Source organism: Marmota marmota, unplaced genomic scaffold (genome assembly GCF_001458135.2).
Source record: "Marmota marmota marmota unplaced genomic scaffold, marMar, whole genome shotgun sequence".
NCBI lineage: Eukaryota > Metazoa > Chordata > Mammalia > Rodentia > Sciuridae > Marmota > Marmota marmota.
In genome coordinates, this window is record NW_026000108.1 from 18,515,616 (window position 1) to 18,535,123 (window position 19,508).

General features: G+C 49.3%; 1 protein-coding gene across 5 annotated transcripts in view; it reads right to left on the reverse strand.

Moving 5' to 3' along the window:
- Window positions 1–19,508, reverse strand: part of Ccdc149 (coiled-coil domain containing 149) — a 63,682-nt gene that overhangs the window by 18,677 nt on the left and 25,497 nt on the right. For 4 of the 5 annotated variants that reach the window (XM_048784280.1, XM_048784283.1, XM_048784282.1 and 1 more), the window contains 7 exons: window positions 16,620–16,736; window positions 15,831–16,003; window positions 15,120–15,192; window positions 13,720–13,804; window positions 10,250–10,394; window positions 2,959–3,035; window positions 1,453–1,485 (listed from right to left, as the gene is read on the reverse strand). In XM_048784280.1, the coding sequence (XP_048640237.1) occupies window positions 1,453–1,485; window positions 2,959–3,035; window positions 10,250–10,394; window positions 13,720–13,804; window positions 15,120–15,192; window positions 15,831–16,003; window positions 16,620–16,736 (703 nt within the window). The remainder of the gene's footprint in view (window positions 1–1,452; window positions 1,486–2,958; window positions 3,036–10,249; window positions 10,395–13,719; window positions 13,805–15,119; window positions 15,193–15,830; window positions 16,004–16,619; window positions 16,737–19,508) is intronic. The other variant, XM_015481738.2, reaches the window with a different exon arrangement.

Sequence of the window (19,508 nt, forward strand, 5' to 3'; positions counted from 1 at the left end):
TGATGGAGGGCCATTCCTTGCTGGGGGCACCGTCAGTGGGGTCCCCCTCTGGCTCCCTCAATAGCCCCATACCTTTCCCACTCATTGCAGATGCTCTAGAGTGTGGAAGAGGCTTTGCTACCCATGACTTCTCTCTGCAGGCTGTGACATTTATTGAATGTGTCCACCTCCCCCTGTCCACTTGTCACTGAGAGAGCAAGCAGGGAGGGAGAGGGCAGTCGAGGAGGAGTCGAAGCACAAAGTCCAGCAGTCAGTGTATGGCGTGGTAGCGAGGGGCAAGCTCTCCACGGCCTTCAGGCTCTCCGAAGGGCTGTCGGCCCTGCTCCTCTCTTCTCAGAATGCAGTCCCCCAGTGCCAGGAGGTCACCGACACGACAGGCTGATGCCTGGGTTCAGTGCCACCTCTGTGGCCTTAGGTGTCAACTAATGTCCTTCCTGTTTCCTTATCTAACATGAGGAGATCTGACTAGGTCCGGAGAGGGGAGGATGTTCTCTCACACAGCAGCTCTGGCCGCTGCGGGCAGCATCTGGGGCCAGCCAGGCAGAGCCCGGCGCTCCATCAGCAACGTCTGCCACTGGAGTGGCACTCGGTGCTCGCCCTCCGTGACCCTGCTCTCGCCTGGCCTTCCAGGGACTCCTCCCGTGGGTCCCTCACACACCAACTTCTTTGGAACCACGTGTACTTTGTCCTCCTCTCTATATGAGCCATCCCTCTCGCTCCCTAACTACAGGCTCCTGGAGGGGACGGTGGTGTGACCAGCACCCAGCACCACATCCACAAAGTCTCTGCCCCGCAAGGTGTCAATGCATCAATGCATGGACGGCTGGCTTACTGGAGAAGACACCAACCCCTTCAAGACACTGTCAAGAAGACTGAGCTGGTGATCTCTGGAATAAGGGGCTCGGGGCCACCAGCTGGCCAAACACAGGGATTTGGGGAGTGAATGTGGAAGAGGAAAGGGACAAGGGACAAAGCAGGGAAGAAATGGGGGAGAGGAGGAGAACCCCTGCCTTTTTCCACCCTGCGGTAGTTCAAATGCAGTGTGGGAGGGACTGCGGGGACTTCAGTGGAGGAGGCTCCCCGCCCTGTGTCACCAGGGATGGAAGACATCATACCACGAAAACATCACAGCACCCTCCTCACTGCACCAGGGAGATGCCACCGCCGTGACACAAGGTGGGGATCTTTCTCTGTCCTCCCATTGGTATCTATGAGGAGGCAGGGACAAGAACAACCAGGTGGCAACATAAAATCCACCCAGGCGGGTCCCTTAAAGCTGGCTCCACCCTCTGGTGTTGGCTTACACTAACTGATCTCTCTGTTCCCATGGGCTGTTCCAGTCAGAAAGGTTTAAGGAACACAGACAATGCATTGCTACTTATTTACATGCAGGGATGATACACAGCATGGCTGGTGTTAGCCCCAAAGCCCATATTTCAAAAAGGAACATACTCCCGAGTCCCACGGAAACATTGTAGCTCAGGCCTTGGGCAGCAAAAAAGAGAGAGAAAAAAAGGAAAGAGACAACTGTTATTGCAAAATGGCCATTAAGTCCCCCCAGGACCAAACAACACCAGAGACAGGAAATTCTCTGCATTTGTTCACTCATTCAACTTCTATCTTTTTACATAAATTATAGAAATGAAATAGAGGGAAATTTCACTAAGTCATTTTGAGGGAAAAAAAAAACAAACCCCAAACCCCGGTACATGCACAGAAACAGGAATCCGACTACACAAATAAATGGCAACTTTGCCTGAGTGTGTGGAATGCAGTGCCCTAGAAGAGAGGTCTGGCTTGGAAGATGAGGTTTAACAGCATCAAAGGGGCCGTGTGCAAGATGGGGCATTCGATCCCCAGGACGCACTTGCCACTAATTAGTTCTGTTAGGTCCTTTGACACCAAGTTCAAGGAACCTCTGCTAAAATTTCCAATTTATGAGACGCACTTCCAGGCAACCAAAGGCAGCTATTCAGATTCACATTTAAGAAAACTCGATGTCGTCCACCTCCCTGTGGCAATTTCCATTTGTCATACATTACAGGGAAGTAGCCCAAATGAGTCAAGGGGAGAAGAGACCGGTTTGAACAGAAAGGGTAAGTAACTAAAAATACCCGCACAATGCTCCTTCCAGGGACAGAGGAGGTGGAGGGAAAGGATAAATATAAGTTTCTAAAGAGTATCAAGACAAGGGGGACCACGGAGGGGGGGGTCTCCTGAAAGGGGTATTTTATCAAGATAAATGGGATAAATATAGCTGATTAAAGGGAGAAGTCAGAATTTCCTCTCGCATTGTACAACTGTGGGGGAATAAATCTCAGGAAACTTGTTTTCCAGCCGTGTGAAAATGTGATGGGGAAGCAGGAGATGATGGTGGGGAAGGACGTTGGGGTAAGAAAAATTTGTTGGCTCTTCACTTTTAGCACAAATTAAATTGGTGATTAAATTGCACAAATCTCTGTACAATCTTACATTCGATTTTAGGGCTCATGATTAAATTGCACAAATCTTTGTAGAGTCTCACATTCATTTTAGGAGTGATGATTTCATTGAACGAATCTTTATATGATACAGAAAAAAAAGAAACAATTCACTATATTCACAAAGATTAAGAGTGTGTGTGTGTGTGTGTGCGCGCGCGCTCGCATGCACAGACATACACAACGACAGTTTCAGAATTCAGGTTAGCGAAACTTCAGTGCCCCACAGAGGAGACTTGAATATTTTTCGTGTTTTTCTGATTCTGTCCCCTCCCTTGATGGTTTCTACATTTAAACACCAGTAGACTTTTCAGCAATGCTCTCCAAATAAAAGGTCGTTGCAAAGACAGAATCCTCTGTCATTTACGTGTAATTTAATCCTCTGCAAATTACGTGAGAGTTCCTTTAAAACAGAACAAAATAAAACACTGAAAACCAAACAAACCCGCAGAGACCGTTTCCATGAAGTCTCGCTTACCTGGAAGACTCCACAAACCAGAAACTTCCAGAGTTCTTAATTTTTTCTCGAGCTCAGCCACACGATTCCCTAGGATTCTGGAAAAGGGGAGAAAGGGGCAGCAGATCAGTGAGTGACCCACCAGCTGTCAGCGCTGGGAAACCCACAAGTTCCCTAGCAGAAAGGGCTGAGATTTAAGACCTGCAGATGTGAGGCACGTGCACCTGGGTAAATAATGTTCCGTGGAAATAGAAAAAAAGTGAATGGCTACGTGTATCCACAAATGCCAATCGAGAAAGTCCTCTGCTGCAAGGTGGATGCCTGGGAAACTATATGGAATTTCTATTTGAGAATTGTTCATTATTAAAGACGGCAACTAATCATGACCACCCTAAGTAGTATCATACTTTGTTTTTTTGAGGGTGGATTTGATTTTTGCAAACAACCAAGTCCAACAAATCAGATGGCTGAACATACTATGGGTCATGCTACTTTGGGGGTCAATGTACCTTCTTAGACTCTTCTTAGATGTCTTCCTGATGACCATATTCCTGGTGCCCAGCACATTGCCCAGTGTAGGGAAAGTTCTAATAAATATATCTGATTAAAAAATACTTTTCTTGATGGTGTGGTGGTAAAAGCCTGTAATCCTAGTGATTCGGGAGGCTGAGACAAGAGGATTGAGAGTTCAAAGCCAGCCTCAGCAATGGCGAGGTGCTAAGCCACTCAGTGAGACCCTGTCTCTAAATAAAATACAAAATAGGGCTGGGGATGTGACTCTGCTTGAGTGTCCCTGAGTTCAGTCCCCAGTACCAAAAAAAAGTTTGTTTTTTTGTCTATGATTTGATGTTATCTATGGTGAGTATAAAAACAAACATTTTGAAAGAGTTTTCAATAATTTTGTTGCTTTCAAGATGTCCACCATTCTGACTCACTGGGCTATATAAGTTCTGGAATGAATATTGGTGAAGGTACCATTCTTCAGTAGGAAGCCTCACTTTTTCCTGTGCATGGTTAGATCAATGTGGACATGCACTCCCTCCTTCACCTTATGCAAAATTAAATACAGCTGGGAAGTGATTTGATGGTTATCTAAAACCTCAATCACTTTCCTTTGGCCTGCAAATTGAAAACCAGTCTTCATTTTCTGGGGGGATCTTCCTGGCACTGCTGTGCTAAAGTGACATGGAGATGACTTTAACAGCAACATTTCAATTCCTTTCAGCAAGAGAAATCAGAACACCAGAATTATTCTCCCACCTCTCTTTAGATCCAGAGATAGCTCCACACACCCACGTACACACACGAACGTAGCGTGGATCCGTCTCTCCCTGCACATTGGGATTATCCTGCTTCACCTGAGTTGACCTGCAGCCTCTTAATTAACATTCCCTTTGAGTTCACAGAAAACTCTGATGCTACTCTGTGTGGCTTTCTTCATCTGGGTACTTACGGCTTTTCTTGTCTTCTTTTCCTTATGTCTTAAAATTGTGCATCGTCTTTATCAATTACTTTCCATTTACACTGCATTTATCAGGTCTGTTCTGCTTTCATGCCCGTGACCCTTCCACAGACACTGTTCTTCCTAATCTCACTTTCAATATTTGGCTCAGACCTTCTGATTCGAGCTCTCTTTTCACAGATGACGGGTTTGAGATGCAATCATAATGGTTGGTGCTTAAGTGGACGCCTGTTTCTTAAGGAGATCAGATGGTGTGTTCCCAGCCGCCTCTTGGAAACAAAAGATAAGGCTTCCCCCCGCCTATGCTGAGGGGTGCCGTCCGGGCCGTGGGCGAAGGCCTGATACACAGACATTAGCTAAGACTTTTACAGGTGTTTCTGGGTAACACAGCCATTTCTCCCTGAAAGGAGACAAAGGGAATTTGCTGGTGTCCCCAATAATCTATGTTCAGGGTCCCTGCCCAGGTGTCTCTGTGGAAGCTGCTTTCTTCTCTAACTTAACCATCATCTGATGCAGGACTGGAGGTGGTAAAATGAACCCAGGAGAAGTTGTGGTCGGAGTAATAAATAGTAACAAGAACACCGTCAACACCAATAGCAAGTGCACTACCATTAACAAACAGCACTACGTTAACAACCTCATTTTTCCTGAGTCCTTAGTATGAGGGGTTGCTTAGAGGATGTACCTGACCCTTGGGAGGTTTCAGGACCAAGAACCCAGTGACATGCTGTAGCAAAGCAGCCGATGAGCAAAGGGAAGAGAGGGCTCTTCCGAGTTCAGCAAAGACTCAAAGACACAGTGACTCGACTCAAGGCAGAAACAGGCTTAAGAGAGGTGTTTTTTTAGGGGGGAGGGACAGTAGGGAGATTTTTATGTGAAGCTCTTATTGGCTGAGGGTTTGTTAGGATAGCAGAGACTGTAGGTCACATCCCGTAGCAGCCCAGGAAGACCCCAGAGACTCCAGGCTTCCCCTCGGCCTCTCCAGCATGGCTCCTCATGATCATGGCTCCCCCTGACCAGGGCTCCCCCTGACCATGGCTCCCCCTGACCATGGCTCCCACGACCATGGCTCCCCCTGACCATGGCTGCCCACGACCATGGCTCCCCTGACCATGGCTGCCCACGACCATGGCTCCCCCTGACTATGGCTCCCACGACCATGGCTCCCCACGACCATGGCTCCCCTGACCTTGGCTCCCCCTGACCATGGCTCCCCCTGACCATGGCTCCCCCTGACCTTGGCTCCCCACGACCATAGCTCCCCATGACCATGGCGTCATTGAAGGCAGTTTTGTGGAATCTGCAAAGACAACATTAACGGAGGAATTGCCTACTCTGTGCCCCTCTCTGGACATCACAGAGGGTGGGAACCCCCTGGGGAAGGCCTGGAGGGAGGCATCCTCAGCCCCTGAGGGGAGACCTGCAGCTATGTCTACACAACCTGGAGATACCCCACACCCCTGGTGGCCATTTGAACTTCCTCTCTGGCCCGTGACAGCCTCTAGCTGCTAGAAGATCTTCAATGACCAGGCCCCAGGGCAAGGGAAGAGGAACGGTTGGAGGGATAGCAGGAGAGGTGTGTTAATACTGTCGCCACCCCCACCCCCTCCATGCAAGGACATGGCTTCTGGGGAAGGGCAGGGGCACTAGCGGTGCTGTTCAGTGGACGGGTGCAGTGACAACAGCCGCTCTTACTAGTGTGCCACCACCTGCTCCTTAGATCAACCAACCACACAACCGCCAACGCGTTGGCAGGAAAAACCTCAAACAAACTGTCCATTAACTGAATGTCAATCACTCCATGATGTTTACCAATGTGCTTCAGGATGGCTCCCGTGGCACCTTCTCCCTGCAGAAGACAACTATCAAGCAAAACTGGAAAACCAGAGGGGGAGCTCACACTTCCAGAAAGGGGTCCCTCCGTCCTACCCACAGGGCTCCACCAAACACAGCTCTCCGATCACTTCAGGTGAGAAGGCAAAATCACGCGGGATCACAGCAACAGGCCAAATTCAGATTCTATTCTATCCTTAGCCCTTCATTTGTAATTAATTTCCTTACATGCCCCCAAATAAAACAATGAAAATATAAAACTTAAGACTGTCTAAGTATTAAAAATGGCACATTAGGCATCTCATGGACTGATAGGAAGCCATCTCTAAGATCTCTTCTTAAAGGAAGAAAGCAGACGCAGAACAACGGAAACAAAACCTCCTCTGTGGTGAACACTAGCTACCATTGTTCACCATTTTTATATAAACATATGAATATTTATGTGTGTGTATTGATGTGCATTTTGCATTTGCCTTTGTTATGTGTCCTTTGAAAGCATAAGAAATTAGGAACCAGCATTTCTCCCAGGAAGGGGATTTGGGCAGCTGAGAGAAGTTTGAAGATCCATTGTCATTTAACCACGGATGGCTCAAAAATTAATAAAAACAGTTAAACAGGTAAAAGTGCTTGAAGACCAACCAACATGGCCAAAGGAAAATGCAGTCTCTCTTGGCAGAGGAGAAAGTGCTGGAGCCTGGGGATGTGGCTGGCCTGGGTGTGGGCCAACGAATCTGCCAGAAGAAGCTGGAGTCCTCTGCAGAGAGGGTCAGGCTGGTGGCCTTGGCAGGCTGACTCTGGCAGGCAGGGGACTCAGCCCAGCTTGACTGTGGTGGCTGGAGTCAGGGCTCAGAACTCTGATTGGCAGGTGTTCCTGGGGGAGGGGTGCAGCAGGGGTGGGGTGCAGCTGGAGTCTGAGGATCTTGATTTGCTGGGTGTGAGGAGCAGGAAGGAGAAACCGTGAACCTAGCAACTGGAAACAGGGGACTGCCCTTGATGGGTTTGTGGGGACAAGGATCTGACAAGAGTCCGTGAGAGAGAAAGAGAGGCAGAGAGACAGGGCACGAGCTCGTGGGGAGGGTGGTAAGAACAGGAGACTGGGGTAGGAGACCCAGGGGCAGGGGGATGAGCAGAGGAAAAGCGAAGGAGACCCCAGAGAAGGTTCGAGCTGCCACCTTGGCACCCAGGGACGACGCGGTTCGAGATGGGCGTCTGATTCGAGGAATCACAGTGCCGTCCACTCAGGAAACAGTGAGTGACCATCAAGGAAAATGACAGCCGGGAGGCGGGTGAGCCAGGCTTCCCTCTCTTCCCGCACAGGACTCTCCTGGGGCTGGAACCCAGAGCCCTGAGCTGCCTCTCACCAGCCCCCTGGTCCCGCATTCCTGGTCAAGGTCCAGTGCCCTCCCAGGGAACTCCACCACAGGCAAGCTCCCGGGACACACTGGAGGGGTGGCCAGTGCAGAGCACCTTCTTCACAACAGTCCCAGGGGAGTGGGATTCCTGGGCAGGCCCAGGTTGGGGAGAGGCTCTGGGGTCCAGGGTGAAAGGGCAGAGGGCCACCGGGGGAAGGAAGGTGAGGAGGTTGAGAGAGGAGGCCAGGAGAGCACAGTCCCCAAAGCAAAGTGATGGTGTGGACCACAAGGTGACAGGTGGTGTGTGACGGGAGGAGGGGAGGCGGGGACACTGGCTGCAGGGTGGGGGCAGGTGGAGGGACTCACGTTGGGTGACCCCTGCTTGCTCAGCAAATGAGGAGCTAAGGCCAATTGCTGCTGCAGATCAGGGTCTGGAGGACCCGACGGGGGTTGAAAGCGCCCAGAGCTCCCAGGAGGGGCTCAGTGGGCAGGAAAACAGAGCAGGCTCACTGCGTGCTCGGGGCTTCCTGAAGGGACAGGACAGACCTGTCAGGGTCCCACAGATGCCAACTCCTGTTGCTCCCTGGGAAGTGTCCCCAGGTCGCATCAGGATGTTTCATCCCTTGGCGAAGGTTTCATTTTGCAAGAATGTTGCAAAAGTCCGATCGTCACCCCCTGGAGACAGCCAGGCCTGCTGGGTCCTGCTCTCTGCTTCCTTCCACACACATCTTAATCTCTTGCGTGGTCTTCCCTGGGCTTCACCTTCTCCTTCTCCTATTTTGTTTTTACAATGGTCTTATTTATTTTATTTTGAGACTGGGTCTCACTAAGTTGCTTAGGGCCTCACTAAGTTGCTGAGGCTGGCTTGAACTTGCAATCCTTCTGCCTCAGCCTCCTAAGTCTCTGGGATCATAGGCATGTGCCATGGAGACTGATTGGAGTTTTTGCATCTATGCATTATCCCACACTTATTTTTAGAAAGGGTAGATAAACAGAGATAATGTAAAACAAGGACGCTGGATCTCCTTCTAGACAGAAGAAACAATATAAATCTCTCATTATGTATCTTTGAATACTGTTCCTATGTGACTATATGTAAATCTATGTGATAATATGTAACTATATGTAAATATATGTGACTATGTGTAAATAAACATACAATTTTTTTTCCTTCAAAAATGGAGAAAAGTCTTGATTTTTCTACTTTACAATATTCTACAACATTAATATCCCCTAAAATATAAAACTTAATGGCTGTTTTAGTAGTCCATATAACGATATTTGCTAATTTATTTAACTACTGTTTGATATTTGATGTTTGCAATTTTTTTTTATAACTAGTGAAGAACTTTCTTGCAACAAATGTTTGCACGGGTCTGTGATTATTTCTTGCTGGTTCAAAGNTTTTCCCCCTGCCCCCCCCCCCCCAGCGGCCTGCCTTTGCCAGCCCCCAGTGCTCAATCCCTCCCTTTCTCTCTTGCAGCCTGGCTTTCCACTCCCTGCTGGGCTCCTCCACACTCCATTCTGGTTCTGAGTGCAGGTCTTGTGAGCAGGACCCAGAAACAGAATTTGCAGAGCTGTTTGTGCAAAATAAAAACATGAGCCATGCCGATTAAAAAAAAAAAAAAGAATTTCAAGATGGTGACAGAGGAACAGAAGGGTCACGTGCCAGGAAAGGGGCCCTCCTAGGTTTTGAATATGCTCCCCAAAGTTCATTCGTAGGAAACTTAATCTGCACATTTATATGCTAATGGTATCGAAGGTAGGACCTCTGGAAAATTATTAGGACTAGATAAGGTCATGAGGGTGGGGACTTGTGACGACATTAGTGGCTTTATAATAGAGACCCAAGCTAGCATCCTGGCTCTGTCTCACCATGTGATGCCCTTGTCATGTTATAATGCAGCAGGATGGCCCTCCCTGGGTGCCAGTTCTGTGCTCTTGGACTTACTGGTCTCCTGAACTATGAGAAATGTTTCTTTCTTTTTTCTATAAATTACCCAGTCTCAGGTATTCAATTACAGCAACAGAGAACAGACTGATTTGTGTGATATTTATTGCTTTAATTTATTGTTTTTCTTTACCATTCTCTGAACACTTTCAATTTTGCTCTGTCACTTCTAATTGTTACTCTAACCTACTATAACTTGCTTGATTTTATATGACAAGAGGCAGCGTGCTATAAAACCAAACAAGACGTTCTGTTTTATTTGTTGTTCCTTTTCACCATTTCTTTTGCTTATTTGGAAGAGTGACATGAGACTTCCTCATAGGTCCAGCTGCCTGCAGAAGTTGACGGCTCCTGCCAGTCAGAGCCCCTCCAAGTCACGCTGTGAGGGTGAAGTGGCACTGAGTCCCCCCACCAAAAGAAGACCCAGAGGAGCAGTAGGTTAAGCCACCCAGGCAGAAATCACGAAATACACATTCCTCAGTGTGTGCCTCGGGGCAAGCTCAGCAAGCTACGCCCAGGCTTAGGGCCCTGCTCAGCTCCAGCAGATGGCCGAGAGGCAGGCACAAAGCAGAGCACAGGTCTGCACGTCTAGCTTAACACTTCCTCCTCGATTTGAGGGATGTCACCTTGAGGTTCTCCCTGGCTGCCCTTCATTTCTGGTCACCTCGTCCCATCTCTTCCCTCCCAGCCCCACCCCAGGGTCCCGCCACCTACTTGTTGGTTTGCCTCTGGTGCTGGATGACCATGTTTTTCTCATGGATCGTCTCCAACAGGGCAGTTGCCAGAGATTTCAGGTCAGAAATGGACTGCGGAGTAGCGGGGAGACTGCACCCGTGGTCCTCGGAGAGCAGGTCCTGAACTAGGTAGGGCATGAAATGGACAACTCGGGGTAAATTCTTCGAGAACGCTGGACTGCACACCCAGGTCAACCCCTCCTGGAGAACGGAAGGTTCCCTGCTTTGAACTGCTACTCTACTGCACCGAAGGTTCACCTCGATTGTCAAGAGTAAAACAACATAAAACCCACAGGTGATAATGGACTTTCATCTGCAATTTGAAAGAAGATAATACTATTTGCATTTGCCTAGTATGTTAGACACTTTCAGGCTAACTCACTGAGATCTAAAATTGAAAAAAAAGGTAATATGTATTTCCATTTTGTGGACAGGAAAGCAAGGTACAGATGGGTTAGACACATTGGCTAAAGGTCACACCGCCACACACATGACAACGACTCCTACCCCTGAGCTCCTTGTTTGTACTTTGATAGTGTGATACCCCTAGCAGGTGGTCAGATAATGCAGGAGGTGATTTGGAATGCAAAAGAGTTTTTTTTGTGTGTGTGTTTGGGTGGCTACATGGCTATTTGAAGGTTTTGTAGGAAAGAAAATAAGTGGCCTAACAACTGAGTGATTTAACCAATCACAGATGCTACTACAGAAGACAAGCCCAAGTGGAACGAGTCATGTTAAACTGCTTCAAAGAAAAATATTCAGCCAATAATAGCATAAAGTGGTCCAAAGATACGGTGAAGAACTGCACAGCAGACTGCAAGTGCCTGAGTGCTGGGGAAGAGATGGCTACAGACTCGCTGTTCCTGGATGCTTCTTGCTCCACAAATGACAAGCCACACTCATGGCCAAGTTCAGCATGAAGCCAAGCCCCACACAGGGCAGTGTGCCTGCAGGGTTCTGACCCCCATGAAGGGGCCCATCTCTTCTGCACCCCTGCTCTGGATGAGGAATCCTGTTGACAAATTCCCAGGTGCCTATAAATGGCTCTGATAGGAAATGCTCTTGCTTTTTGTGTTAGCTGCAGAAGTGTCTGTTGAAAATAAAATCATTTCTGATTTGTCTCCACGCCAGTTATCAATATATAATGGGAGATTCCAGGTATAGGATGATTAGCTTAGCAAACAGTAGGCCCACTGCTTCCTTTATTGCAGAGATCATACTTCTGTTAATACAATAAAGATTTCATTAGCATCTCTGGCAACGAAACACCCCTGATCAATAACACGTGAATATCACCCGCTAAACTTTCCACGACTTTTTCATATGGGATGTGCTAAAACTCTGCTTCCCCATTTATGTTGGGCTGGGCTCAAAGTGACTGTCAGAAACCACGAGCCCCTCCCACAACATGGACCTGATCTACATGTGGAACTCTGCCTCTGCTAACCTAGGGTCATTGAGAGGCTTCTGCATACCGGTCCTTTCTTACTCTGAGTGTCCATTCTTCAAGTCTGGTTTGCATATTTTGGGGGGCGGGGTACTGGGGATTGAACACAGGGTCGCTACCACTGAGGTGCACCCCTGGCATTTATTTATTTATTTTATTTTGAGACTGGGTCTCACTAAGTTGCTTAGGGCCTCACTAAGTTGCTGAGGCTGGCTTGAACTTGCAATCCTTCTGCCTCAGCCTCCTAAGTCTCTGGGATCATAGGCATGTGCCATGGAGACTGATTGGAGTTTTTGCATCTATGCATTATCCCACACTTATTTTTAGAAAGGGTAGATAAACAGAGATAATGTAAAACAAGGACGCTGGATCTCCTTCTAGACAGAAGAAACAATATAAATCTCTCATTATGTATCTTTGAATACTGTTCCTATGTGACTATATGTAAATCTATGTGATAATATGTAACTATATGTAAATATATGTGACTATGTGTAAATAAACATACAATTTTTTTTCCTTCAAAAATGGAGAAAAGGGCTGGGGATGTGGCTCAAGCGGTAGCGCGCTCGCCTGGCATGTGTGCGGCCCGGGTTCAATCCTCAGCACCACATACAAACAAAGATATTGTGTCCGCCGAAAACTAAGAAATAAATATTAAAATTCTCTCTCTCTCTCTCTCTCTCTCAAAAAAAAAAAAATGGAGAAAAGTCTTGATTTTTCTACTTTACAATATTCTACAACATTAATATCCCCTAAAATATAAAACTTAATGGCTGTTTTAGTAGTCCATATAACGATATTTGCTAATTTATTTAACTACTGTTTGATATTTGATGTTTGCAATTTTTTTTTATAACTAGTGAAGAACTTTCTTGCAACAAATGTTTGCACGGGTCTGTGATTATTTCTTGCTGGTTCAAAGGGGAGTCAGTTTTGGCTTTTCACAGTGCTTTGCTGTAGATGTACAGGCTTTGATTATGGATGCCAAAGATCACTGTTGATAAGCTTTTCATGGGGGTTTTCTGGAAGGGTTGAGTCAGACTTAGAGATCTGTCACTGTGTGAGGGGTGGCTGGCGTCCCTATCAAGGACCACACTGGGAACCACACTCAATGCTAGATTGCTATTTATGGTAGCCAGAGCTAAACGCAGATGGCTACTGCACGTTTTTATAGAGTATCATTGTTTTCTTCTTAAAAAACATTCTAGGGTGTTCTTCCCCCATGGAGTGGACAAACAGAAGTTGCCTGGTGCAGAGCCCTGGCTGCTGGGAGCTGGGGACCTGGCACCTCTGTTTCAGCCTCTGTGGCTCTGATCAGGATGGCCACATGTAGGTACGGTGGGCCACTGAGCACGCGCTACTAGAGGCTTATGTTTAGAACTGAATTCCAAATATTGAGTGTCAGACGCAAGCTCTCTGCTATTTATTCCCCTGGACTGTTCCTGGAAGATCATTATTTTTCATAGGAATCGACGAGAAGGAGGAACAAAATTGCAATCAATATGAGCTGCTTTGAAAGAAGCACGTGTTCCAAGATAGAACAACTTCAGCAGCTACGGGCTTTCCATTCTGATCGCAGAGGCCAGGAAAGGAGACGCTCAAGGAGGTTCAAACACATCTTGGAGACAGGTGCTCGGCTGTGATGAGGGGAGGAAAAGCCTCCCTAAAGGCAGAGCGCCGTGTGGGGCACAGGTATCAGGAAGACCTCTAGTGCAGTGGTTCTCAAAGTGGGGCCCCAAGGCAGCCGCAGTGCCGCCTGGGAACACAGGTATTCTCAGGCCTCCTCCCCAGACCTACTGACTGGGGACCTCTGGGTGGGCCTGGCACTCTGTGTTAATAAGTGCTCCCGGGGATCCTGATGCAGGTGGGGGTTTGGGAACCGCTGCTCTTGGGGTGGCCTTGCTTTCCAGCCCACAAAACCAGCAGCTTGGATACTGCGTGGACCCGAGCTCCAGCATGCCACGTTCATAAGTTGTCCCACCCGGGGCACGAGGTCCTACCTTGCTTCGCAGACAGGACTCCAGTCAGAGCGCTGCTGCTGCATTTGCCCTGGCCCTTTGAGTTTTTACGTCTCTCAAGAGCGTTCTATAGCAGTATTGGGAGAAAACAAAACCTTGGTCAGGAAACCCAATGACGGGAAAATAGCTAGTTACAGGACAGGCATTTCCCCCTGGCACACGAGGGCCCTCTGCAAGCTCTGAATGCCAGCCTAAAACACAGAATTCTCAGAAATTCTCTCAAAGAGTTATGATTTAATGGATCCAGTAAAGAGTTTTTAAAAATGTTGTCCCCTACATTCAAAAGGTGCTTACGCATTTTCATTAAATTAATTAAATCTGAAACAAGAACACAATCTAACATGCTTATGTTATGGAAATCCCTTTTAAAGAGACGTGAAACAGAATAAGTTTATTTTCATGCACCAAAGGTGGTCTCTGGAAGGATCTGGGCCCTGGGTTGGAAAGAGAGCCACAGTTGATTAGTGATGTCTGCCATGGACACAAGGTTAAAGCAGTGCATACGTGCCACCTACGCGTCTTTCTTAAAACAGACTCTTGCATTAAAATTCATGTGCAATATATAATCAGGGCTTGGCACATAGGAAAGAATAAATGTTAAATAAATGCATCCACACATTTTTTAAAATCATGCATTAAAAGATGCATATTTCTCTGGCTGCACGTGTTTGTATAGATCGGTGTAAACCTAAGTGTGGCCCCACAGAATGGAGCAGCTTGGCGATTTCTGCAAACAAAAGCTAAAGCCGACCACCAGGACAATGAGTGGGCTCTCCCAAACTTCTAGATGGCTGCAGCACTTCACCCTCAGGAAGAGAAATCAATCTATTTTCAAAGCAGAGAAACCCAGGAGATTTTTCTAATTATAACACTTAGAACCAACATCTGCAGAAATAGATATTATCAAACTAATGGTGCTAGAATTAGACTAAATAACAATGGGGAGAATTTAGACTTTCTGTCTTTTCACTGTGACGTGAACATGGTCGTTGGTCTGCGATTTCCCCCCCGTTGTTCCTCCATCCCTTGGAAATCATTTTCTTATGGGTGATTATGAGGCAGACAGCATCTAAAGATAGTGGATATTACAAGAAAATAGGCAGGAGCCCTAATTTCATATGGACTGGGGCCAAGAGTACAAATTACCAGATTTGGGGGTTCAGTGTTCCCTGATTAGACTTCAGCAACAAAGGGGCTCTGACAGACACCACTTTGGTGGTCTTTGCTGTTTGGAGGTTAATTGTTACTGGTTATCCCAGGAAAGCGCTCCCCCAGGTAGAGCACCCCCCAGGTAAAGCTCTATGCCTGCAGCTCATAAGAGGGATTAAAACAGGTGACCTTCAGGTGTCAACAGTGGACCGCACGTCGTCCTGACTGAGTACCTTGTATTTGGCAATGTTGGATTTCAGGAGGTTCACCTCTTCGTGGAGTTGCTTTAATCTCTCTTGAAGGTACCTGGAAGAGAACATCCACAGTCAGGATGTGTTTGGGGACCACACAAAACCCACACTAAAGCACGAGAGGAAACAGTGGCAATCACCTGCCAGCCGGGCCCACTTTGCACACCAGGCTCGCTCTCATTTCAGAAAGGAGGGGAGAAAACGTGCATCTTTGTGACCTTCTCTTAAGTGGATGCGATCAAGGTCAAACATGCCCAAACCACAGACACCCTTCTCTACGCAGGCCTGGCCGAGCTCCCCTCAGGGACAGGGCACAGTGTTCACAGAGTTCTCATTACGAGGGGCTCCTCTGGGGGGGGCGACACCAGGCTCAATGTGAAGTCAGACACACGCACACTCTGAAGTTCCCCTCGGGGGAGAGAAACAGCTGAGGGAACTTCTCAATTTATTTTCTCATTCTCCTCCCTCCCCCTGACAGCAATAATGAGGAGCTCGCGTGGCTCCTCACCCTCTGGCCCAACCGGGAGGGTGCGGGTGCAGGGAAGAGGCAGAGGGATGCGCAGGTGTGGGGCCTCTGACCTTTACCACTAGTGTGTGACATTGGTATCATTCTGAGGCTGTGACTTCCTTTCCCCTCTAAGGCAATTTTCTCAAATGCCTCAGGGGCTTCCTGCTGGCCCCGGCGGCTCTTGCCTGTTTTCCATGCACAGAGCGTCCACGTCGATGATGCGGTTCTCGTGGCCGCCCAGGATGTGGTTGAGCTCCTGGTTCAGCCGCTGCACCTTGCTCTGGTAGGAAGCCCGCTCGTCCTTCACGTCCTGAAGCTCGTCCACCGAGGCCTGCAGGTCCTGCTCCAGGGACTCGATCTGGAACCCAGGCCAGAGCCGCCCTCAGGACCCACCGCCTTGGCCTGGCTTTGTGGCCCTCCCGCCCTGGGCTTCCTGACCCACATGCCACAGGCAAGGCCCAGGGACACAGGCAGAAGCAGGGGCCGCCCTTCTGGCCGGCATCACTGGCCCTGAGACCACCGGGCAGGGCAGCCTGGAAGAGCAGAAGCAGGTCCCCCTCCTGCAGCAGGCCCTCCGGCCTCAGCTCAGAGAGGCTGAGCTGGACACTGGCAACAGCTGCTCCTCAGAACCACTCAGTAAGAGGGCAGAGCTGTCGGGGCCCCGGGCTGCTCCCTACCCAGGGCCCTGTACCCGAGGAGATTCTGCCAAGAGAAGCCTCGCTCAGCATTTCAGCAAAAACTTGGCCAATTAAGTCCAGTTTTTCACATTTTCTCCCCTCTTGGTCTGTCCTGGGAAGGGGCAAAGTTGCCTGTGTTCAGAACAGAGGCATCGGGCATCGGGGGCATCCCCCCGCGAGCCAGAACCCAGAGCCCGGGGAGCCTGGAGCAGCACGGAGAAGAGCCCAGCTGCTCTTCCCTGCACCGTGTCCCCCTGTGCCAACGCGTCCCCCGCCCTCACAGATGCCAGCCCTCACCTGCTCCTTAGCCCGCTCCAGCTGCTGCACCAAATCTTCACGTTCGTGGGCCGCAAAGTGCCGCACGCCGATCTCTTCGTCCCCAAGCCTCTGTTTGGCGATTGTCATCCTCAAGAGCTGCATTTCCATAGGATGGAGCAGCGGATGGAGAGAGGCAGACGGACAGAAGACAAAGAAACAGAATAGGAAAAAGTAAATCCAAATAAAAGCTCAAGGACACCAGACTGAAACTTCAGATAGGAAATATACTTTCAAAAAATACTGGGGGAATGGCCGGGTGTGGTGGCACACGCCTGTAATCCCAGAGGCTCGGGAGGCTGAGGCAGGAGGATTGTGAGATCAAAGCCAGCCCCAGCCAAAGTGAGGCCCTAAGCAACTCAGTGAGCCCCTGTCTCTAAATAAAATACCAAACAGGGCTGGGGATGTGGCTCAATGGTCAAGTGCCCCTGAGTTCAATCGCTGGTACCCAAAAGAAATACTGGGGGAAAAAGACAACTGCATGTCGATACGATGGATCCTCTAAAAAATATTTATTTGTTTTTTTATTTTCTTAGTTGCAGATGGACACAAGACCTTTATTTATTTATTTATTTATTTTTATGTGGTGCTGAGGATCGAACCCAGGGCCTCGCACATGCTAGGCGAGAGAAGCCTTACTCAGCATTTTAGCAAAAAACTTGGCCAATTAAGTTCAGTTTTTCACATTTTCACAGGATGAGCAGGGGATGGAGAGAGACAGACGGACAGACAGACAGACGAAGAAACGCTGATTCACAACCCCAGACCTACACGTGTGCAGACGACACGAAGCCCTGGCCTAGAGAGCAAAGGCGGATACACCGTGGGGCAGACTCTGGGTCTCACTTAAGATCAGCAAAGATTCAAAGAGGAGGACCCCACGCTGGAGAGGACCCCGATGGTGAGCTCCCACGCTCTCAGTGACTAGGTGATACGATCCGGAGCCCTAGAAACATCCCTACCCGATGACGCGTACCTCCACTTGTGACCATCTGGGCTAAGAATAACCCAGGTAGGGAATGGCTTTGGGGAGGAAGACAGGTAGACTGCAGGGCCATTCAGAGCCAGGGAGCCGGACACAGAGCCTGATGGCAGAGGGTCAGCAAAGGCCGTGGCCGTCAACAGCAAGCACGCAGCTGTCGGAACCGCGGGCTCCGTGAACCGCGTCATGCCAGGCAGCGTCGCCGTGATGCCAGGCTAAGTGAGAAGAGGGGACACAAACTCCCCTATGAACGTGATTCAACTGTCCCCAGAACTCATGAAAGAATGACTGACAGAGTCCACCAAGACACCAACATGGCATGTTTGGGGAGGAGGCTGCACGGCTACCTGGCCTTTCTTTATGGCCTAGTTTTTTAAACCATAGGCACAAATTTCATTTGATTCATAGGTTTGAAGATCTACAGGGAGAAAATCCCAGTCTCCAACAACGTCGTTTTCCAGGGGACCGCCCAGAACCCCAGCTTCTCCAAGGCTCTGCAGCCAGGCCCACCCACAGCTCCAGACCGTGGTGGGAAGGCCCCAGGGGGGTGAAGGGGGCCCAGCAGGAGGTCGCAGAACCTCCATCCACAAGCCGCCCATCACAGGGACAAACAAGCCACTGAAACGGTGTGTGGTGACAGCACGGCTTCCTGATGCTTCTTGGGGAGGTTTGAGGCCTGAGTGCCCCTCTCCCTGCAGGTGCAGGTGGATGGGCCTTTCCATGGATGAGGACCTGGGGACAGTCTTCGCTGCCCCTCGATGGGACCTGGCCAGGGCAGCCTGCTGGGGCCCTCCTTGCTCCTGCGTGGATCTTAAGAGATCAGTGGAGACGACGTCGTGACTTTGGAAGTCTCTGAAGGGTGCAGGGCAGGGGGACGCAAGGGGCACAGGAAGCAGGAATCAGCAGCCACGGCCTTGGGAGACCGAGGAGGAGGACAGGAAAGCGCGTTTGCCCGTGACATTTACTCTGGGTCCTTGTCTGAAAACTACTCTGCTGAATTCAACAGATACCGTGGGGTGCCAGGAGCTGCCGCATCCCTGGCGTGGGCCAGGCTGGTGGCTGCGATGCGGGGTCTGCTCGCCGTCCCGCCTCCACCCTGTTCGCGGCTTCTGGATCTGTGACTCTGCCTCCCCAGCAAGCCCCCTGGTAACCCCAAATCCACATTCGAGGTCTCCCGTGATCACTGTGGGACACACGCAGAGTGGTGAAAATCCTGAGGGCCACACATGCGTCCCCTGTTGAGGTCACACGAGGCCACTTCCCCCTCGTGATTCAGCGGGAACCGGAGACGAGGGGACTTCTCACAGCCTCTCGTTAGTGCCAAGGTTTTTGATTTTCAATCCTGCTGGGGTTTGGGGACATTCAACTGTGTATGTTTGTGGGGCACAACATGCTGTTTCAACACACGGAAACAAGGGGTGCTGGTCACGTCTGGGCAATTAGCACAGCCACCACCCTGAACGATTGCCCCCTCCTTGTGGTGAGACATTAAAGCTCTTCTGTTTCAGCTATTTTGAACTAAACCGTGGATTCTTGCTGTTCTCTGGGGCTGGGGAGGCAGGAGGACTCTCCCGACTGCACAATAGAACATGGGGACTTTTTCCCCCATCCAACTGCCACCTGGTACCTGTCGACCATCCTCCCCTCCCCCACCCCCTCTAAAAACCACAGTTCCACTCTCTACTGCTCTGAGATCCTGAAGTATCTGTCCTTCTGTGCTTGGTTTGTCTTCCAGATTCATCGTGCGGTCACAAATGATACAATAACATCTTTTTTAAGGCTGAATAGTATTCCATTGTGTGTGAGTGTGTGTGTGTGTACACACACTCACATTTTCCTTATCCATGTAGCTGGTGGTGGACACTGGTTGGTTCTGCACCTCGGCTGTT